The sequence below is a fragment of the Grammomys surdaster genome, unplaced genomic scaffold (assembly GCF_004785775.1).
Source record: "Grammomys surdaster isolate TR1022 unplaced genomic scaffold, NIH_TR_1.0 97, whole genome shotgun sequence".
Classification (NCBI taxonomy): domain Eukaryota; kingdom Metazoa; phylum Chordata; class Mammalia; order Rodentia; family Muridae; genus Grammomys; species Grammomys surdaster.
In genome coordinates, this window is record NW_021604576.1 from 2,344,980 (window position 1) to 2,363,278 (window position 18,299).

An 18,299-nucleotide genomic window follows, 5' to 3' on the forward strand; every position below is an offset into this window, starting at 1 on the left:
TTATCTCTCTTTACTTTGGGCATAATGATATGCTCCTGTATTTACTGAGAGGCCCTTAAGTGCAAGAATCTGTAATTGTAACATTCTCAATATGTAAAGAAAAAAAACAGCTGGATAAAGCTTGAAAGCAAAATGAGTTACACTGCTACATTCTGAAACTGTTAAAAAGACAATTTGAACATAAACATGTTGATTCAACTCCTTTATCATTTATTGTTTTGGTAAACATCAGATATTATGAGCAAAGCTATCTTGCTCACAACAATTACACATTCTTCGTTTTACTTTTTACAGGTTATAAATATATGTAAGTACATAAAATTCTTGGCTGAAGACACATTCCAGAATTTTGACATAAATGTTTTCAATCAGGACTAAAAAAAAGGCTTGTGGAAGTTCCATCAGACCAGCAGCAGCAAACTTAATTTGCATATGTTGTTTTTAAATTAACATCTACCATTTTTAAAAGACTTTTCCATTTATAGCTAAAATGATAGAAGTGGGCCATATATTTTACTCATAATATACTGGCCATTTTAAAATAAGACATATAAACAAAAATTAAAAATACATAATTAAGTACATTTGAATTCTTGTCAAAACAATGAAACATTAATGAGTTATTTTAGAGTATCTTTGTTGAAAATAGAATTTTCAATAACTTTCATAATGTTTTGTTATTCCTTAAGGCTGATACTCAGATGAAGATAACATTACTTCAAAATAAGTTCAAAGCATTTATTTTACAACTTTATGCTTTTATAAATTTCAGAATAAAAAAGAATCAAAGGTTACAAAGCAGATACCCTTCAGAATACACTGTGTAGCAGGCAGAGTATGTATGTTTTAGTCAGCTGGAATGATCTCAGAAAGTCTTTGCTCTGCTAATCAGTCTCTGCCAGCTTGCCACACACATTGTTACCTGCTTTTAACTTCATAAGCCCAAATACTATAAACATGATGCTCAATCTTAGTTATAGTTCAAACTTGGAAAAAAAACAGATCACAACAAAAAGTCTCATTTTCATAAATTGATGTGTTTTGTTGGTGCTAGAAATTGACCCATGAGTCTCATGCACAATAGGCACCTACTCTACTAGAGCTGTGTCCCCATCGCATGGTACTGTGTTCCATAAAAACAGCAACACACTTGTGTGTGGGCACGACTCTTACAAAGAATCCTGTTCTAAGTGATTAACAGTCTGAGTACATGAGTCATTCCACATAAAATTCTTCTGTACTGATTTTATCACACAGCTCTCTGCTTCTGAACAGTGGCCTTCAACTTTTCCTATACATAAAATACAATAATCAAACATTTGAGTGAAAAAAGTGATACACTATGTAAGGAAATCATTTGTAGCCAGGGTTTTCACTACATCCTAGAAAGTGAGCTCAAGCAGAGATCTTGTTAGGACAGCTGGGAAGACTAAAAAGAGGGAACGTGGCCATGGCCTTTTCTGCATTTACTACAGCACCACCTTGCACAGGTGAGCAATGAGCGCCCACTGGATGCCTCTCAGTAGGAAAGGTTCTAGAGAAAGCAAAGCAGCTGAGTAGTGTTAGGAAAAGTGTAAAAATTCAGTTGTGAAGAGAAACAAGGTCCAAGTCTAACTCCAGGCTCTGGCTGAAAAACCAGCAATGCAGGAGTTACAAACTTTTAAAGCTACACATACACAAAAGGGAAATCTCCAATTTGTTAGAAAGATTCAAAATTGACACAATAAACACCTATTTACCAATGATTTTGTTTCATTTCTTTAACTATACTGATTCTCATGTAAGTATTCAAAAATTCTTAACTACTGAAGTAGTTTCTTCTTAGCAGCAGAGATATGCTGCATAAAGAGCAGCACACTGTTGACCCTAGTATTACCAAAGTCACTGGGACCGCTGTCACTACAATATATTCCTATCATGACAGAGACCAAGTCTCCAAACTTTAAAAAAAATAAATAAATTGAAATCCTTACTTTTGGAACATAAAGCTGTAGGGCCAAAATTTAAAACAAAATTTATTCCAAATCAGAATGTGCAGGACAACTAAAATTAATTAGTGCGAAGAGTAACACCTTGGTCTATGAATGATATTCTCCACAATAGACTTTCAATTCTAAAAATGCCACTAAGAGAGCACTGGTTAAAGTTAATCCAACGTATTTCTTAAATGCCTGTTAGTAAGCTTATTCATACAAGTCATTTAAGGTAGCTGTGTTTTTCAGTAGCATTTACAACAATCTAGCACTTGGTAGATTGGCACACTCTATAAAACAGTGTAACATCTTGTAAACTAGCTGCAATTTTCAGTAGCTGAGTTCACCAACCGTGTAACAGAATTATAATGTTCTCCTAAGCCATACGCATGCCTCATGTATCTGAAATGAAAAGAATGAGATTGCATTTTGATGAGTTATAAATGTATGTAGTATACAGACATATCTAACTACACACTCTGAATGTCCCAGTTCACAGAGATAGTGTTAACGGACTATTGTGAGCATATTCATTAAGAGGTCAACATTATGTGACAAGGTTTGGAAGTGAGCAAGCAGTCCAGTCACGAGAAGCACAAAGGGCGAGGTGTGGAGGGCTCGGTGAGCTCAAAGTCTCACTAAAGTTTAGGCCATTAATAAGAATAATAAGTAAGAATAGCTAACACACACACACACACACAGAGGCATGCACGTGCACACAAGAGAGAAAAACTAGAGAAATTATTCCTCCAAGCTGAATATGGAGGGCCAATTCCCAATCATGCAAATACATTAACAGCATGAAGCATGATAGTGAAAACTCAGTGCTATTAATGTCAAACGGGGCAACACACAAAACTAGCCCTAAAACTTCACAGCCTTTTGAAGAACTTTATTCTTAACTCATACAAAAAAAAAGGGCTCAATAGTCTAAGCAATTATGTAAATCACACGTTCAGATGCTTTCTAATTCTATGATTGCCTTTAACATAAACAGAATTCAGCTGATTACAGCATTTTGATTAGTCAGCATATACAACCTAAAATCTTTTCACGTGCATTTTTGTTTTAATTATGAAAAGTAAAACAGTAACATTGCTAGGTACTTACACCAGTACTAACGGGCTTCTTGGGTACTCTTCACCAACTATAATAGGAGGAGCATCTGCCTGTAGTATCTCGATGGGTGTTTGTAAGATGTGAGACAGAGCTCTTAGCTACAGGGGGGAAATAGATTAGCAAGAAAAACAAAATGTAAATCTTATTCAAATCACAAACTACTGAAGTACATACACAGAACAGAACATGGCAACCAGTTAGAGCAGAGATTTGCTCTGTTCATATGAGCACCAAGAGTTCAGGTAAATGGACACTTAGTTTTTGGTGAATTGCTGAAAAAAAAAATTAAATATATAACTTCATCAAAGGCAAGAGTTGACTTGAACACACAATAGTATTGTAAAAAAACACCAATATCAAGCTTAATGAAGTGGGTAAAGAGTATACTACTTATTACAGTCTCTGAAGTTGAAAACACTCCATTTTTCATAATGCTACATTTTTTTTAAGTACCAATGGCTAAGCATCAGACCAAATTGTTACCAGCGAAAAGACAGGGAATAAGGTCTGGCAAAACGTGAGGTTCACTTTTAAAACCTTCTCAGATGACACTAATGCAGTCAGTATCAAGAACCATGGCTCTGTGACTTTCAGCAAGAACAACATAAGTATGTGAATTGTTCTGCACTGTGCTAGAATCTCCATCTGGTCAGCAAGCTATATTACTTTAATTTTATAATATGCAATAAAAACTTAGGTTTAAGAGTAATGAATAGCAGCCAGTAATTAAAGTGATGCTAACAACTATTGACATACTATAACCAAGCACTATAACCATGTGTACACTTTATGTGGATTATTTCATCCAGTCTTCATAATAACTTTAAGGAACAAATATTGGTGAGTTAAGGGTTTTTGTCACTGTTGTTTTTTGTTTGGGGAGGGGGGGCTTGTTTGTGTATTGATTTTCCTTTGACATGACCTCGGATAGTTAGAAACTTGCTATGTAGAGCAGGCTGGCCTCAACTTTGGAGTCCTCCTGCCAGTCTCCCAAGTACTAACCAGTGTTCCAGTGAGGAACAACATTTTCACTTTACTGTTACCTTTTAACTCCTGGAACCTGAGTAGAAGGATGTTAAAAGACTTCTGAGGGTCAATCAGAAAATCACAAATCTATATTGAACTAAGGAGGCTGAGTCTAGAACCTGAGTTTCTAACCAAATCCATCACCACCAGCCTTCCAACATCCTAATGTATGTACCTGCCCCAATTACAAAACTTACAGCACAAGCATATAACCTTTAGAAGGCTTTAAAAGAATGTTAAAAATTACTTCAAGAATATGGACTGGATTCTATGGTCCATGAAAAAATAAAATCCCATATTCTATTCTGAAAAATATTCCTATAAAACACATTTAAGAATTTTTTTAAACTAGCACATAATAGTGTGCAAAGCAATAGCAATGTCTTCAAAAAGCCATATAATAAGGCCAGAGAGATGGTGTAATACGTTAAGGCCCTTGTACCAACCTGACAACTTCAATTTGATCCATATGGTAGAAGTAACATTAGCTCCGGAAAGCTATCAACTACCACTAGTGCATTATGGCTCTCATGTGACCACACACCCAAGAGCGCGCACACACACACACACAAACACACACACACACACACACACACACACACACACACACACGCTGTATAAGATTGTCTTTTGACTTTGGATTTGACCAAAAGTATACATTTATCTAAGCGTGAAAATTACTTGTACTTTATCCAAAAGCATGATATGTTACTCTGTGAACCTTTACATTAAAGGTACTTCAAGTCTCTTTATCCCTGTCATTACTAGTGGACCATTTGCTGTATGTCTGAATCAGGAGAGAAAACAATGGACATGGCTCCCTCTAGTGGAGAGGTCCACTACAGCACTGTATTAAAAAACTGCCAGGGAACATTCTCATCTTCAAACAACAGTGTGAAGGGTCTTCCGAAGCACAGACCACTAATGCCAATCACCTTCATAGAAGACTAAGGCTGCTAGAGGCATCCATCTGGCATCTTAGTCCACAGACTCATATACTACAAGGGGTCTTACTGAATCATCTGAGAACTAGAGGACATGACGTTGGAGAATCATCCAAGGCACAGAGGGAAGGTCAGAACATGAGCCTAGGATTTGCGTCTCATCCTTTATCTAACATCTCAGATTATTTGTCACCACCAGGCTTAAATATTAAATAGATGTTCTGATGTAATTTACATGGTTAACAGTAAATTTTATAAATTAATGCTCAAAGAAATAATGTTAAGTTTCTACTGTTTTCTTATACAAAAATGTCACCGCACTGATTTACTGCCTTCACATAATCCACTATCAAGAAGGAATTCAATAGATAACTGTAACAAATGTGGTACGGTATGTTTTATACAAAGTACAATCTTTATTTTGCATAGCCTAGCTGGTGTTAACAACTCCTCTGGCCTCTGTCTCCATAGTGATGGGATTATGGGCACATTAATAGGGCCAACCCTGCTTCATTTCTATTTCTGATATAAAGGAGAAGTTATTTCGGCAACATTGAACTATTAGATTAAAATTCAGGGAATAAAACCAACTTTTCTTGTTTTAAGACAGGGTCCACCATGTAGCGCAGACCGGTGTCCAGGATGGCATTCCATTAGCTTGGATTACAGGTGTGCACCACAACACCAAGTAATGCTTCATTTGCTTGTCTTCATTTTTTTAAATACAGAAAAATCAGATTGGTATCTCAAATGACAACACACAGATGCAACACCAGCTTCTGTTAAGCCATAAATCCAAATCTGGGCTATTTAAGATGAAATCATACTTCACTTACTCAAGGGGACATGGTTTAATCACAGACACAATAATGTATAGCTCTCTATATCTTTGTCAGGAGAAAAATGGCAAATATAGAAAGAAAAAAGACATCTTCAAAGAGAACTGTGCTTAGCTGAAAAACATGTAAAAACTGTTAAGTGGGATTCAGAAGTAATTTTTTTTTTTTTTTTTTTTTTTTTTTGGTTTTGGTTTTTCGAGACAGGGTTTCTCTGTTTAGCCCTGGTTGTCCTGGAACTCACTCTGTAGACCAGGCTGGCCTCGAACTCAGAAATCCACCTGCCACCTGCCTCTGCCTCCCAAGTGCGGGGATTACAGGTGTGCGCCACCACTGCCCTGCCCTTCTTTAATTTTTTTTTTTTTTGGCAGAAGTAATTTAATATCGACAATCATCGTGAATCAGCTTACCTCAAGCTGACCGCCCCATGCCGCTGTGTTTACAATATCGTCACAGTACTTTCCAAACTCTTCTGTAGGAAACAGATCAGAATAACTTCTGAAATCACATTACAGTCTCTTTTGTAGCTCCCAGCATCCCTGATGAAGAACATCTCCCTCTGTAGCACCTCCCTTTAGAAGTACACTAAATGCACCCACCCGCCTTCCCACCATCCTCCTATGGAAGAGCAAAGCATCTCCGCTTCTGACCTTCCACCTGAGACCAGAGACATGTGACTAACTGCTCTCGTCATCACCTAAAGCCATGATTCCTTACGTGTCAAATACTCACTATCCTGACAAGTGTTCTAAAGCCAAAGCTGCATGCAAAATACCACACAAGGTTAAAATATACAGCCCTTCTATATCTAGGCTTACTACTAGAGCCCATAAAGAGTCAAAGTAGAAATGAGCTCAATCTCCCCAGGGCAGCAGCAGTTCCTGCTTGTTGTTTATCTTTACATGATCTGTATCAGTGTTTTAGCCACGGAAGAGATTTTACTGAATGGGCTCTGAAAAGTAAAAGGCTTAATCTCTGGATGTATAATAGGCAAATTACTGCACATATACCCTGTTAAATGTAGCACATTAAAATGGGCTAAACAAGAAATGGTGCAGTGACTCAGTGGCATTTGCTGCTTTCAGAGAATCTGGAAAGGAGTTAATTTCCCAGCACCCACGAAAAAGCTCACACCTGTTTGTAACCCTCTTCTGGTACCCAAGAACTAAGACATGGTACATACACATAGATGCAGGCAAAACAACCATATACATAAAATAAAAATAAAATGGGGCCAAATATCCTTCTTATCCAAGGAAGGAAAGAAAAGCTAAATCTAAAAGACAATATACCCCATGAGTTAATATCTTTTGCTATTAAGTCTTCATTGTTCCAACAGTCCCTAAAATACTTCACACACTACAGCCTTCAATAAAAGTTGGCTGAATGAATGAACTAAATCTTTTGTCTGTTTCTTTGATGCAGCACGGATTAAACATTCTACCACTAGCAGAGTGGGGTAGACAAATTTATGAATTCTGATACATGAAGTCACACTTGAGATCTACCCAGATACCTAAGGCATGCCTCGCTCACCACAAATGACAATTAGATGACAGTGCTCATTCTGTCCATCCTGTGCTACGGTCTACTTTCTTCCATGGAGGGCAGATGCCATTAAAGGAGTCAGCCTATATCAGTCCTCCTCCAAGCCACCTGGCCATGTGACCCTCTCCCAGTGGCTACTGTCTTACCTGTGATCTTCCCTCCATTTCACTACTCTCAACAGCATTGAACATCATAAAAACTGTACCTTACTCATCAATTTTAACAATCAGGGAATAGTGTTCATGGGATTTATGAAATCAAATTTTACGTAACTAGTCACCTTCCTAGCTATACTTTATTTAAAGTAACACATTACACTTCCCTGAGTATGATAAGTTAGTTTTTAGCCGTATTCTGCTCATGGTCTTGATGCCAGACACATGAATACTCACAAAGACTGATCAAAACGTCACCTCCCTCTAACCCTGATAAACACAAACACACCTTTCAATATTGACTTCCCCACTTATTTCTCTTGTTTTTGTGACTTACACATAGCAATTGTTAAGTACTTACAAGATAAAGTATAATATATCTACATGTATCCAAATTATAGAAAATAAACCTGCCTAAATGTTAATGGTCTTTTGTCTTCATTAAGAAAGGTCTTGCTTGCTACACTCAGGAAGCACTTTATTTGAAAACCAGAAACACTAAGAAAATGTGGTGAAGAAAGCTAAACTACCTGGAGTGTACATATCCCCTGTATTGGGGTTTGTTAAAAATGGCAGGAAGTCGTCTGAGTGGCTTTGTATGTACTCAGCAGTCTGCCTCCTGAGGGTGGCCACAGTCAGAGCACAGTCTTGATCTCTCAGCTGATCCTCAAGTGCCCCATACATACAGTGACCATCAGATGGAATATGTTTAATTTCCAATTCTCTGGCTGCCAATATTTGAGCAAGTTTTTCACTCTCTAGATGTCTGGCTCCAGATAAGTTCTCAATTTCAGCCTCAGCTATCCTTTCTTCCCGCTCCTTTTCCAATGCAGCCTTCTTTTCCTAAGACAAGAATATAGGAAAGTTAATGATGATAATTAGGACCGATTCACATTCAATGAGAATGGAGACATTAGTCTGACTTCTGCCATTTTCTTCTCCCACAAATGCTCATCTTGTGATCATCTCCCCACTTAGAACTCTCTAACTACAACCCTTAGAAGACAGTGATCTGCTTCCTCTGACTGCTATGTTCCCAGCCCCTCACTCTGTATTAACATCTGAAGAAGCCTTTCGTAGAACTAGGTGCGGTGGCTTAGGTCTCTAAGTGTACCTGGGAAGCCGATACAGAAGCACACCTGAGGACAGCTTGGGCTGTAGGGTTCTAGTCCAGCCTGGCCTTCAATGTGAGAGCTTGTTTCATAGAAGAACAAAAGGTGTAGCCAGGAAGGGGCAAGAGATATCTTCTTAGAGAATCTGCTAGTTTGTTTATTTGAGGCAATGCCCTGCTATGGTAGCTGAGGCTACCCTATACTCTCCAACCTCCTACCTCAGACTTCCAAGTGTTAGAATTAATGGCATTTGCAACCACATCTGTCCTCATAAGGACTAGTTAAAAACATGTGAACAACCTGACTGGCTGATTTCAAAGTTCTGTCCTAAGAGTCAGTGGTCCAGTCCCCATACTGGTGCAATGCCTTTAAACCCAGAACTTGGGAAGCAGAGACAGGTGGATCTTTTTGAGTACAAGATGAGCCTGATCTACAAAGTGAGTTCCTGGACAGCCAGGGCTACAGGATAAGATTCTATCTCAAAAAACTGAAAAAGATTCAGTTCTCCTCAGCCTTAAAGTACATGAACATATTTAATCCAAACTACTCCAAGGTTGTATTACTCCAAAACCAAAAAGATACTGACAGATACTATTTTTCATTTATTTTTTAAAGGTGGATAAAACATCTATAAATCATTAATAAATAGATTTAAAAAAAACTTGCTGGCAAGCAACTTAAATATTACAGTTATACTAAAATCCCTTTAAATCACCTGATCCCTATAACTCTCCAGGGCTCTGAGTAAATATCCTCCCAGATTTATTTTCAATCAATTGTAATAAACATAATACGATTAAAGAAAGCGTGACACATCCTTTGTAACAAAATGGCAATTATTTTTTATATAGTATAATATGCTTTCTTACTTAAATAAGAAAATACAAATGCTTAAGATTTCTCCATGGTTGTATATCCAGGCATGGTTAGGGTTTAGTGATATCAACAAGAGATGTGTTAATGAGTACCATGGGAAATTTAGAGACAATAGAAAACATTCCTCTATGTGAACTACTAGGAATCATAAACCAGAGAACATTCATGTTTCATAGCTAAAAACATTTCATAGAACTAGCATACAAGAGAAAAGTTTCAAGAGAAAAGGTGGATGGCTAAAGACAGGTCTGTCACTAATAAACGTTGTTCATCCTAACACAGTATTAAAAAGTAGAGGGCCAAACAGAACATTTGTAGTTTGCTCTTTCTGGATGGCAGAACCTTCTATTGGGAGGGTTGTTACTATGCTTTTACAACCTTCTAATCTCAGCCACACATATTTATGCACTTGGAGGTAAATTCTCTTTCAACCTAAGAGAAAAAAACCCTCACTCAATTTTGCAGCCTTTTAAAAATGTACTTTATTTTCTTGTATAGTATCAGTATTTGCTCCCTTTATTTGTCTGTGCACAGATGCATGAAGTTCCCACAATCCAGAAAGGGTGTGTATGTATGTGTGTCAGTCAGATCCCCAGAACTAAAAGTTACAGACAACTGGAACCATAGTGTTGGAACTGGGAAGCAAACCAGGTCTTTTGGAAGCGTACCTAGTGCTCTTAACCACTAAATCATATTTCCAGCACCTGAAAATCTTGGTGTAGTAAATTACAGAAGGGAGGAAAAATGGTAAAGCAATTTTAACAAAAGATAAGGACTTACATGTTCTAATTTCCTAGGTCAGAAGTAAATGGGAAGGCAACAATTTTTATGAATGACTCCATGATGTGCCACGTGAAATAACTTCAAATGTTCTTTTGTGGATTTAAGTAGTTGAATCCAACAAAAGCATTAATAGCTCTCCAACAAAACACAAACCAGCTTTACCCATAAGAAAAGTAGCATGATTTACTTCAGCTACAACTGTGGATCTGGGTATAAAATCTTAAAACACAAGATGGCACTATAACTTTATAAAGGACTAAAGACAGTTTCAGTGGGGAAAGGAAGAATAAGCACCTTAGACATCATCTAATCCAAAACCCCTCATTTTCCTCTTCTGAGGAAACAGCAGGCAGAAAGATTTCCAAAGGCCATACAGCTGGTTAGAGCAGAGCGGGGCTGGGGACAACACACAGAGCTCCTTCCATGCAGGCACCTGAATCAGAATAAAGGTTGGAGCAGACGGCAGCTGGAGTTAATGTCATACACTTTTTTACTCTCAGATTGGAACTTCATTCTATCTCCTAAGTCCTGTCAGAACTAGCCCTGTCCTAACTCCTATAATTATCTTCTTTTACGGAATGATCTGCTTCAGAACTGAAAAGCAAGTAAGTTTGCTTCCAGTAAATCAGGTGTAAAATTCATGGGATCCTTGTCTCTGTGGGCGTTTCCTATATTACGTACTTTTCTACAAGGATAGTACTAGAGACAGAACTGCAATCAGGTCTACAAGAATAAGTGACAGGCAGGAGCGTGGAACACATACTGCTAGGAAAACTAGTCATGTTGATCTGAGCTCTAGCCCAGGTTGGGTTAAATTCTCCCTCTCGTTGAGATAATCAAGCCTCATCTTTCTTATTTATAAAATAAGAAAACTACATCCCATTCCACTTCTCACATTTCTTGTTTTGGAAATCAATTATTTTACTTCTATCTTAATTTTGTTTTCCCAAAATACAAAGAGTTTCCAATCCAAGTTCTTTTCTTCCCCTCACTGTTTACTGAGGGTTTGTTGGGGTTTTGTTTTTTGGTTGGTTGGTTGGTTGGTTGGTTGTTTTTTGGGTGGGGGTAGATGGCTCACAGCAGTCGGTTCTCTCCTTCCACCATGTGGATTCCAGGGATTGAACTCAAGTCCTCAGGCTACGCAGCAAGCAAGTTTATCCACTGAGCCATCTTCTTAGGCACAAATTCCTGAGTTTAATGGTCCCATGTTTTTCCAGTTTAAAAATAAGACCCCATGATAGTCTCCTGATAAATCACCATAAACATGCCATGCTTTTCCTCCAGAGTTGTCTCATGACCAATAACAACCACCAGTGGTTAACTGGCTTTTTAATCCTTAGTGCTTTGGCAAAAAGAACAGGTCTAAATAATTTAATGTTCAATTTGCCTATCTTGGATTCTGGTTAGCATTATGAACATTTACTGTTCTCTACTCCAAAAGACCACTAGATTAACAAAGTAATCTGGGAATTATTTTCTCTGCCAGGTGATAAGTACTCAGCTATAAACCATACTAAATTTCTCAGAGTTTAGTTGGAAAATGTATTAAATTCAGATAGGAAAGAATTAACAAATTTTTTTAAAAAGATAGGTCTAGGTACACAGTAGCTTGATTTTTAGAATTAAATAGGCTACCACTAGATATTGCAACTAAGTATCAATAAATTTTAAAACTGTTACCTTACTGGCACACAAACACCTGTTGATGTATAGAAGCAAGGTGACAGTTCCAAGACCATGACAAAAAGAATGGCTATCATAAATAAGGTAGCCCCTTCAAGACAGGATGCATTCTAAAATGATTCTTTGAAATTCACAATGGCAATATTAGTCAAGAGTAAAACTCATACAAATATGATAAATATTTGATTACTTGCAACTTAGCTGTCCTATAAAAGGAGACTGTCTTAGGCCCTGGTAAAAGGAATAGGATATGCTTAACATGGTAAATGTAATTATTTGTTGAGACTTCAGTTCTCCAGACCTTATATTTATGGTTCTGGACAGCTTATCATTTAATACCCTCAATAGTCCTTATAGATATTATTTTCCCTTACCCATTATTGAAACTGAATGGCAAGTCATGAGAGTACATGAAATTCAAACCATACCTGGGGTTGGGGAGCAGCCTAAGGCCCTGTCTGATCCTCAAAAGCACAATTTAAAATATGGGGGGGGGGGGGGACACGGCCCATTCTGTCGGACACTGACCTTCCATGCTCTACTATACTATATACTAAAAACACTCTGAAATATACATTTAGAGCTTAGAAAACATGAACAATTAGGAAAATAGTATTCAGAACCAAAATACTGAATTTTAAACTTCCTTTTCTAAAGTGGAATGACTTACCCGCCTCCTGCCATTTTCATTATGCTAAGATCAGTCATACATTATTTCCAATAAATCTAATGCTCTATTTCATTTCATGTTTTTATTACATTATTTCTCCAATGTACAGTATCTTATCTAAAAATTTATCTTTCCTTCAAATTATAACACATTCTTAACACCTGACATGAAGTTCCCTTCTTTGCATTTTTAATGTCATTAACTATTATATATTAACCATTATTTAAACACCAACATAATTTTCTGAGAACTCTGGATCTCTGTGTTTTCTTGTATTTCTAAGTTCAAGTCTTCGCGTTATCAGCTTCACCCTGAGCAGTAATTTTTAAACAGGGTTTGGCAGTCATATGACCCAACTCTTGGAAATTTCTTAATTAAATCCACAATAAAGCATTTGTCTAAGAAGGAAACAGTCCTTAGCCTCCCTGGTTTCTACAAGAATTACAAACTAGATATCTTATTTTTCATTTCTTATACCTATTAATTTCTGTAGAAGGCCAAGAAATAAAATTCTACCTCACAAGATTGCCAGGACTACATGAGATTTCATCGTTAGTAGCTTAGACTATTATCTGACATATGGTAAGGACTTGTTAGTTCAAGTCCCGTGACAAGGAACTCCAATTTTTTTCTCTATTCATTTCTTATATAATACCTAAGAAAGTACTGATTATTACTTAGTATTGACTAATACTAAGAAAATATTGTATTATATACATGGTGATATGACTTTCATACCCGTCTCTTTTGTGCTTTTGAAATCCGAGGTGGTTGAGTCTCAAGTACCAAGTTTGAAATGTTAACAGCAACAGAATCTATCTGAAAGAACAAAAACATTTAAAAAAAAAAAAAGGAAAACAAAAGAGAGAAATCAATAAAAATGTTTTAATTTATTGAAAGTGTTAGGCTACTAAATTGTTACTGAAAACTACAAATGTATCCAATCCCTTACTTCTCATTTGAGCAGCAACATAAGCACAGGATTAGGTAGCATGCTTTGGCACCTTTCTGTACTTCCATAAATCTGTAAAATCGCCAAGCTGTTTGTAGCTCTGCAAATACTAGGCTCATCCCTGCACACCTTCTGTCCTTCCTGACCTACGCCATTACTCTCAACACCTTACTTTCATGCAAGGACAGCTCACCTGTAAAATCGTTTGTGCTCATCACTACCTTCATATCCTAAAGCTGACAAGTCACTTCCCCATGTTAATTAGCCAAAACTTAATGAGCACTAATTCTTCAGGTGAGAACAACTGAGCAATTTCTATCTTCTTCTAGCTACAAACTGGTAACATCATTAATAATTACAAAGACCTTTAAATCCAAATGTTAACATTGTTAAAGAAGTTAGCCTTCTACTTGGATAAATAGCTGTTTCTTATTAATGTTATTTAGTTACCATTAGTATAACTGTAAGTCAAGCTAGTTTTTAGTATAATATATAAAACAACCCAAAGCATCTGAAACAGACACAGAAGTCTTCAAAGACTATATCCTAGGCGATAAACTATTAAAATTTCTGATTGACTTCATCAATTCTATGAATCTTATGATTTTTTCTCTCTTTTTTTTCATGGATTCTGATAAAACTAACAGCCATGCTAACAAAAAAACAGAAGAATTTGGGGAGAAGCCAAACACAAAACAAGTTTAATTAATGACAAAGAGAACAGTTCAAGGCAAACTGGAGAATCTGCATTTAGCAGATAAGTGACAAATGACTATGAACCAAACTTTTCTTTCTCTTTGGAAATCTATGAAGGAAATCTTAAAATTGAAGGCTTAATAGAACAAACACCCTCCTGCTAGAAAACAAAGGGAGACAATTAGAAACACAATTAGCACAATGCTAACAACATGTCTAAACAGAACACCACACCTTGTTTGGGGAGTGTGTGTGTGTGTGTGTGTGTGTGTGTATGTATGTAAGAGAGAAAAAGAATATGGGTGCATGTACATACATGCCACAATAGCACGTGGAGGTCAAAGGACAACTTGTATGAGTCAACTTTTTCTTTCTTCCATGTAGGTAGCGTTCCAGGGATAGAACTCAGGCGATCAGGTTCAACAGCAAGCACCTTACCCGGTGAATCATACTGCAGCCCCAATAAAAGTTTTCTTGTCACTTTGTTTTATGTTGCTACTGTTGGGTTTTGAGATAGGGGTCTTGCTATAAAACCCTGGCTGGCCTCAAACTCAACCTCCCTAAGTGCCTCCTGAGTGCTGAGACTATAGGCATGTATCACAATGCCAAACTGGAGATAAGGGTATTTTAATAGTAAGAAAGGCCAGGAATATGATGACTGGGAAATGAAATCACAGACTCTGACACTGTACTTAATACTCTGTGTAAATGGACACACAGAAACTGTCCCGTTGTGAACAGAACAAAGATGAATCAAAACTTCCAGAAGATGAGTTCTTGCAGAAAACTAAGAAATCCTAATCAACAGTTAACTGTTGAATATATGATCCTTCATATCCAAAAATCATGGAACAAATTACTATATTACCTCAGGGTATAGAGATGAGTCTGCTTTGAATTCTAGCTTTTGTCACCTCAATAACTATTATGACTCCGGGACAAAGTTCTTTTAATCTCTTTGAGCTGTTTTCTGGACACATGTGATTATCTACATTACTTCATCGCTATTACCTTACAGTGTGACTGACAACTACATGCACTGAACAAAGTAGCTGGTATACACATTAGGCAGAATGGCAGGTCCTGAAAAGATGCACGCACGCATACTCCCATGTACACAGAACGCATCAGTGTACCTTTACTCACTACAGCTGGTTCAAAAAGCACCTCTCTACTTAACTATAATTTCACATTTATTGTCCCATGCGGAGAAATTTATTCTAGGGCTGATTAAGTAACTTTGCAGAGGTTACAACCTTATTCATCAGTAAGTCTTGACAAGCAATCTAGCATTCCAATTTTCACTCAAGAGAAACCTTATCTAGCACACTTTAGACTTTACAGTTTAGTAGGTTAAGTAAGTAGGCACTTCTTTGCTGTTCTCCCTTAAAAAAACAAAAAAAAGGAAAAAATAAAACCCAGCCATTAACCTGGTCACAAAAATACTGAAGAAATGTAAAGCTGGGTGTGGTGGGGCACGCCTGTAATCCCAGCACTTGTGAAATCAAAGCAGTAGGATATGAAGTTAAAGTTCAAGGTTATCCTCTGCTCCAAATCCACATGGGTGACAGCCTGGACTACAAGATGCTCTGTCTCACCAACTAAAGACGAGGAAACACGATTTGTGACTGTCTGACTTGATTTCAGAACCAACTGTGAAGCTGTATTCAATAAGCAGATCAGCACACTCAGACAGCTTCCACGGGCTCAGAGACAAGCTTTGCTCCCCATACCTTACTGTCTTTCAAAGTCAGCTTCAATTGCTCCAGTTCTTCCCTGTGTTTTTGCTCCATTTCTCTCTCCAATTTAGCCACCTCCTCCGTGAGTTGCTTCCTCCTCTTTTTGTCGTTTTTGGGAACCGCGTTCTTCATTCCCTGAATTTTGGCTAAAAAGTCATCAAAACCTCCGTGTCAGAACCCCAGGAAGAAAGAGTGAAAGAGGGTGGGAAGAGGTATAATTATAGAATGTAATGTAATTATAGAAGCAATTAATCATGACACAACAATCAGCTATGGAGAAAGGCCCGGATAAGGCTTACGATCCAACGTAAACACAACCTTGAATTTGTTTGGTTTGACAGGGCAAAACCAAGGTTAAAAATATATATATATTTAAGATAAAATTTCCGCCCATTTAAAATATCCCTTTCTGTGACCGTCAAGCCAAGGTGAAGCAATTCAGACCACACCACTAAGGCCAGGCGTCGGGAACCGGGGCAGGAATGGGAAGGGAGGAAGAGGACTTTGGCCTCCAGGCACATCAAGTAGCAGCACGTGCGCCGGACCGGGCTTGGGGTCCACGGCCGGCCGCACACAGGGACACCTCCGAGGACTGCAAATAAAGGCGCCGAGGGAATGGGGAAAGCTGGAGAAGACACATCAAAAGTTATCTGAGGTGAAGCCTAGACAGATCCATGGCGCGTGCCCCTCCAGGTTCCCGAGGGCACACGCCACGCTCCCAGCCCTGGGTGTGGACTTTTACATTCCCAGCTCCCTTCCCGTCACCTTGCAGCTCCTTCTTCTCCTTCCGATGCCTTCTCACCAGCTGCTCCTCATCATCAAGCTCTTCAGCCAAGACCTCGTCCATGACGACCGAGTGGCTGGGCACACGCGCTGGAGGAGCTCCGCACCTCTGGCGGGCCAGCGCCTCCCACCCCTCAACCCTCACCCGGGGCGCCATTGGCCGCCGGGAAGGCCCAGCCCCGCCTCAAGGCGGCTCCGGATCCAGGTCTAACCACTGAAACCCGGAGAGGCCGACATGGGCAAGGGCGCCTGCGCGCTCCGACCGCTCTGGGCGGCGCGCCGGAAGCTGGGACTCTGCGACTGAGAACGAACCCGGCGCTGGTGCTGCGTCAGCACAAAGCTATGCGCCAGGCGATTGGCCCTGGCGGGGCGCATATAGATGACGTCACGAGCGTTCTTTCGCACTGCTTTCAATTTGTGTTTTGAAATGTTATGTTTGTGCCCTTAGCCAACACATATTGCAAGGATTTTTTAATTTTAATAAAAGCGTGGGTTGCTTTCAATGAGGATCTCTACGTTGCACCAATCATACAGTAGGGAATTGTTTTGTTTACAACGTGCTAACAGGGGAAAAGTTAAGTAATCTAAGAAATGCCTAGTAAGTGATAATAGAGAAAGATATAAAAAGGACTAATCGTAGTAAAATCCGTATGCTAAGTTCAATGATAAGACCTAAATTCATTGATAACAGTGATGTCAGGGTGTTTTGAAGGTTTGAGGAAAGACTTAACAAATGTAAGTCATATGTACCACAAAACCAAATTAGTAAAGGCAAACATCCTCTCAGTATGGTGGACCCAGAGTGCTGGTCCAGTAAAATAAAAACTCTATTTTTAGGGCTGAGCGTGGTTGCGCAAGCCTTTAATCCCACCACTTAGGAGTTAGGCAGGCAGGTCTCTGTGAGTTCGAGGCCAGCCTGGTCTACATAGTGAGTTCCAGAACAGCAGGAGAGTTACATAGGTGAGACTCTGTCTCAAAATTGCATTAAGTAAGTAAATAAATAAATAAATAAGTAAATAAGTAAATAAGTAAAAATGTTCCTTTTTATATGAATGCCTGAGACAGAACAAGAGCAATAAAGTTGAAATAATAGTTCTGAAACTAACTGAAAACTTATTTCCAGAGATGAATAATGAACTGTACCTACAACTGTGTAAACCTACAAGGGGTACATTTAAATTTTGGTAAAGAGAAAATAACATCTAAATGCATCTTGTTTTGTTTTGTTTTAATTTCAAGGTTGGGATGATGTATAAGTATTTAGACTGAGAAAACAAGTTATAATCTAAGGGGTTTTTTTTCTTGCAACTCTAAATGCAAGAAAGCAATGCAATAAAATCATACAGAAGAATAGGTTTTTATATGAGAGCTGTATACTCTGCCAAGCTTAGGAACTAGAAATTT

At 38.2% G+C, this 18,299-nt stretch overlaps 1 protein-coding gene across 2 annotated transcripts; it reads right to left on the reverse strand.

Moving 5' to 3' along the window:
* Window positions 1-724: 724 nt before the first annotated feature.
* On the reverse strand, window positions 725-17,173 carry Otud6b (OTU domain containing 6B). 2 transcript variants are annotated; one of them, XM_028779844.1, is made up of 7 exons: window positions 16,878-17,173; window positions 16,107-16,258; window positions 13,464-13,544; window positions 8,132-8,444; window positions 6,309-6,370; window positions 3,084-3,190; window positions 725-2,375 (listed from the first exon to the last, which is right to left on the reverse strand). In XM_028779844.1, exons 1-7 carry the CDS (start codon window positions 17,050-17,052, stop codon window positions 2,291-2,293), a joined length of 975 nt encoding a protein of 324 aa, XP_028635677.1. In that variant the 5' UTR covers window positions 17,053-17,173; the 3' UTR covers window positions 725-2,290. The 2 variants fall into 2 exon arrangements, with proteins under 2 accessions (XP_028635677.1, XP_028635680.1); XM_028779847.1 differs by lacking the exon at window positions 16,878-17,173 and adding an exon at window positions 10,667-10,805 and having other exon boundaries at window positions 16,107-16,138.
* Window positions 17,174-18,299: the final 1,126 nt, after the last annotated feature.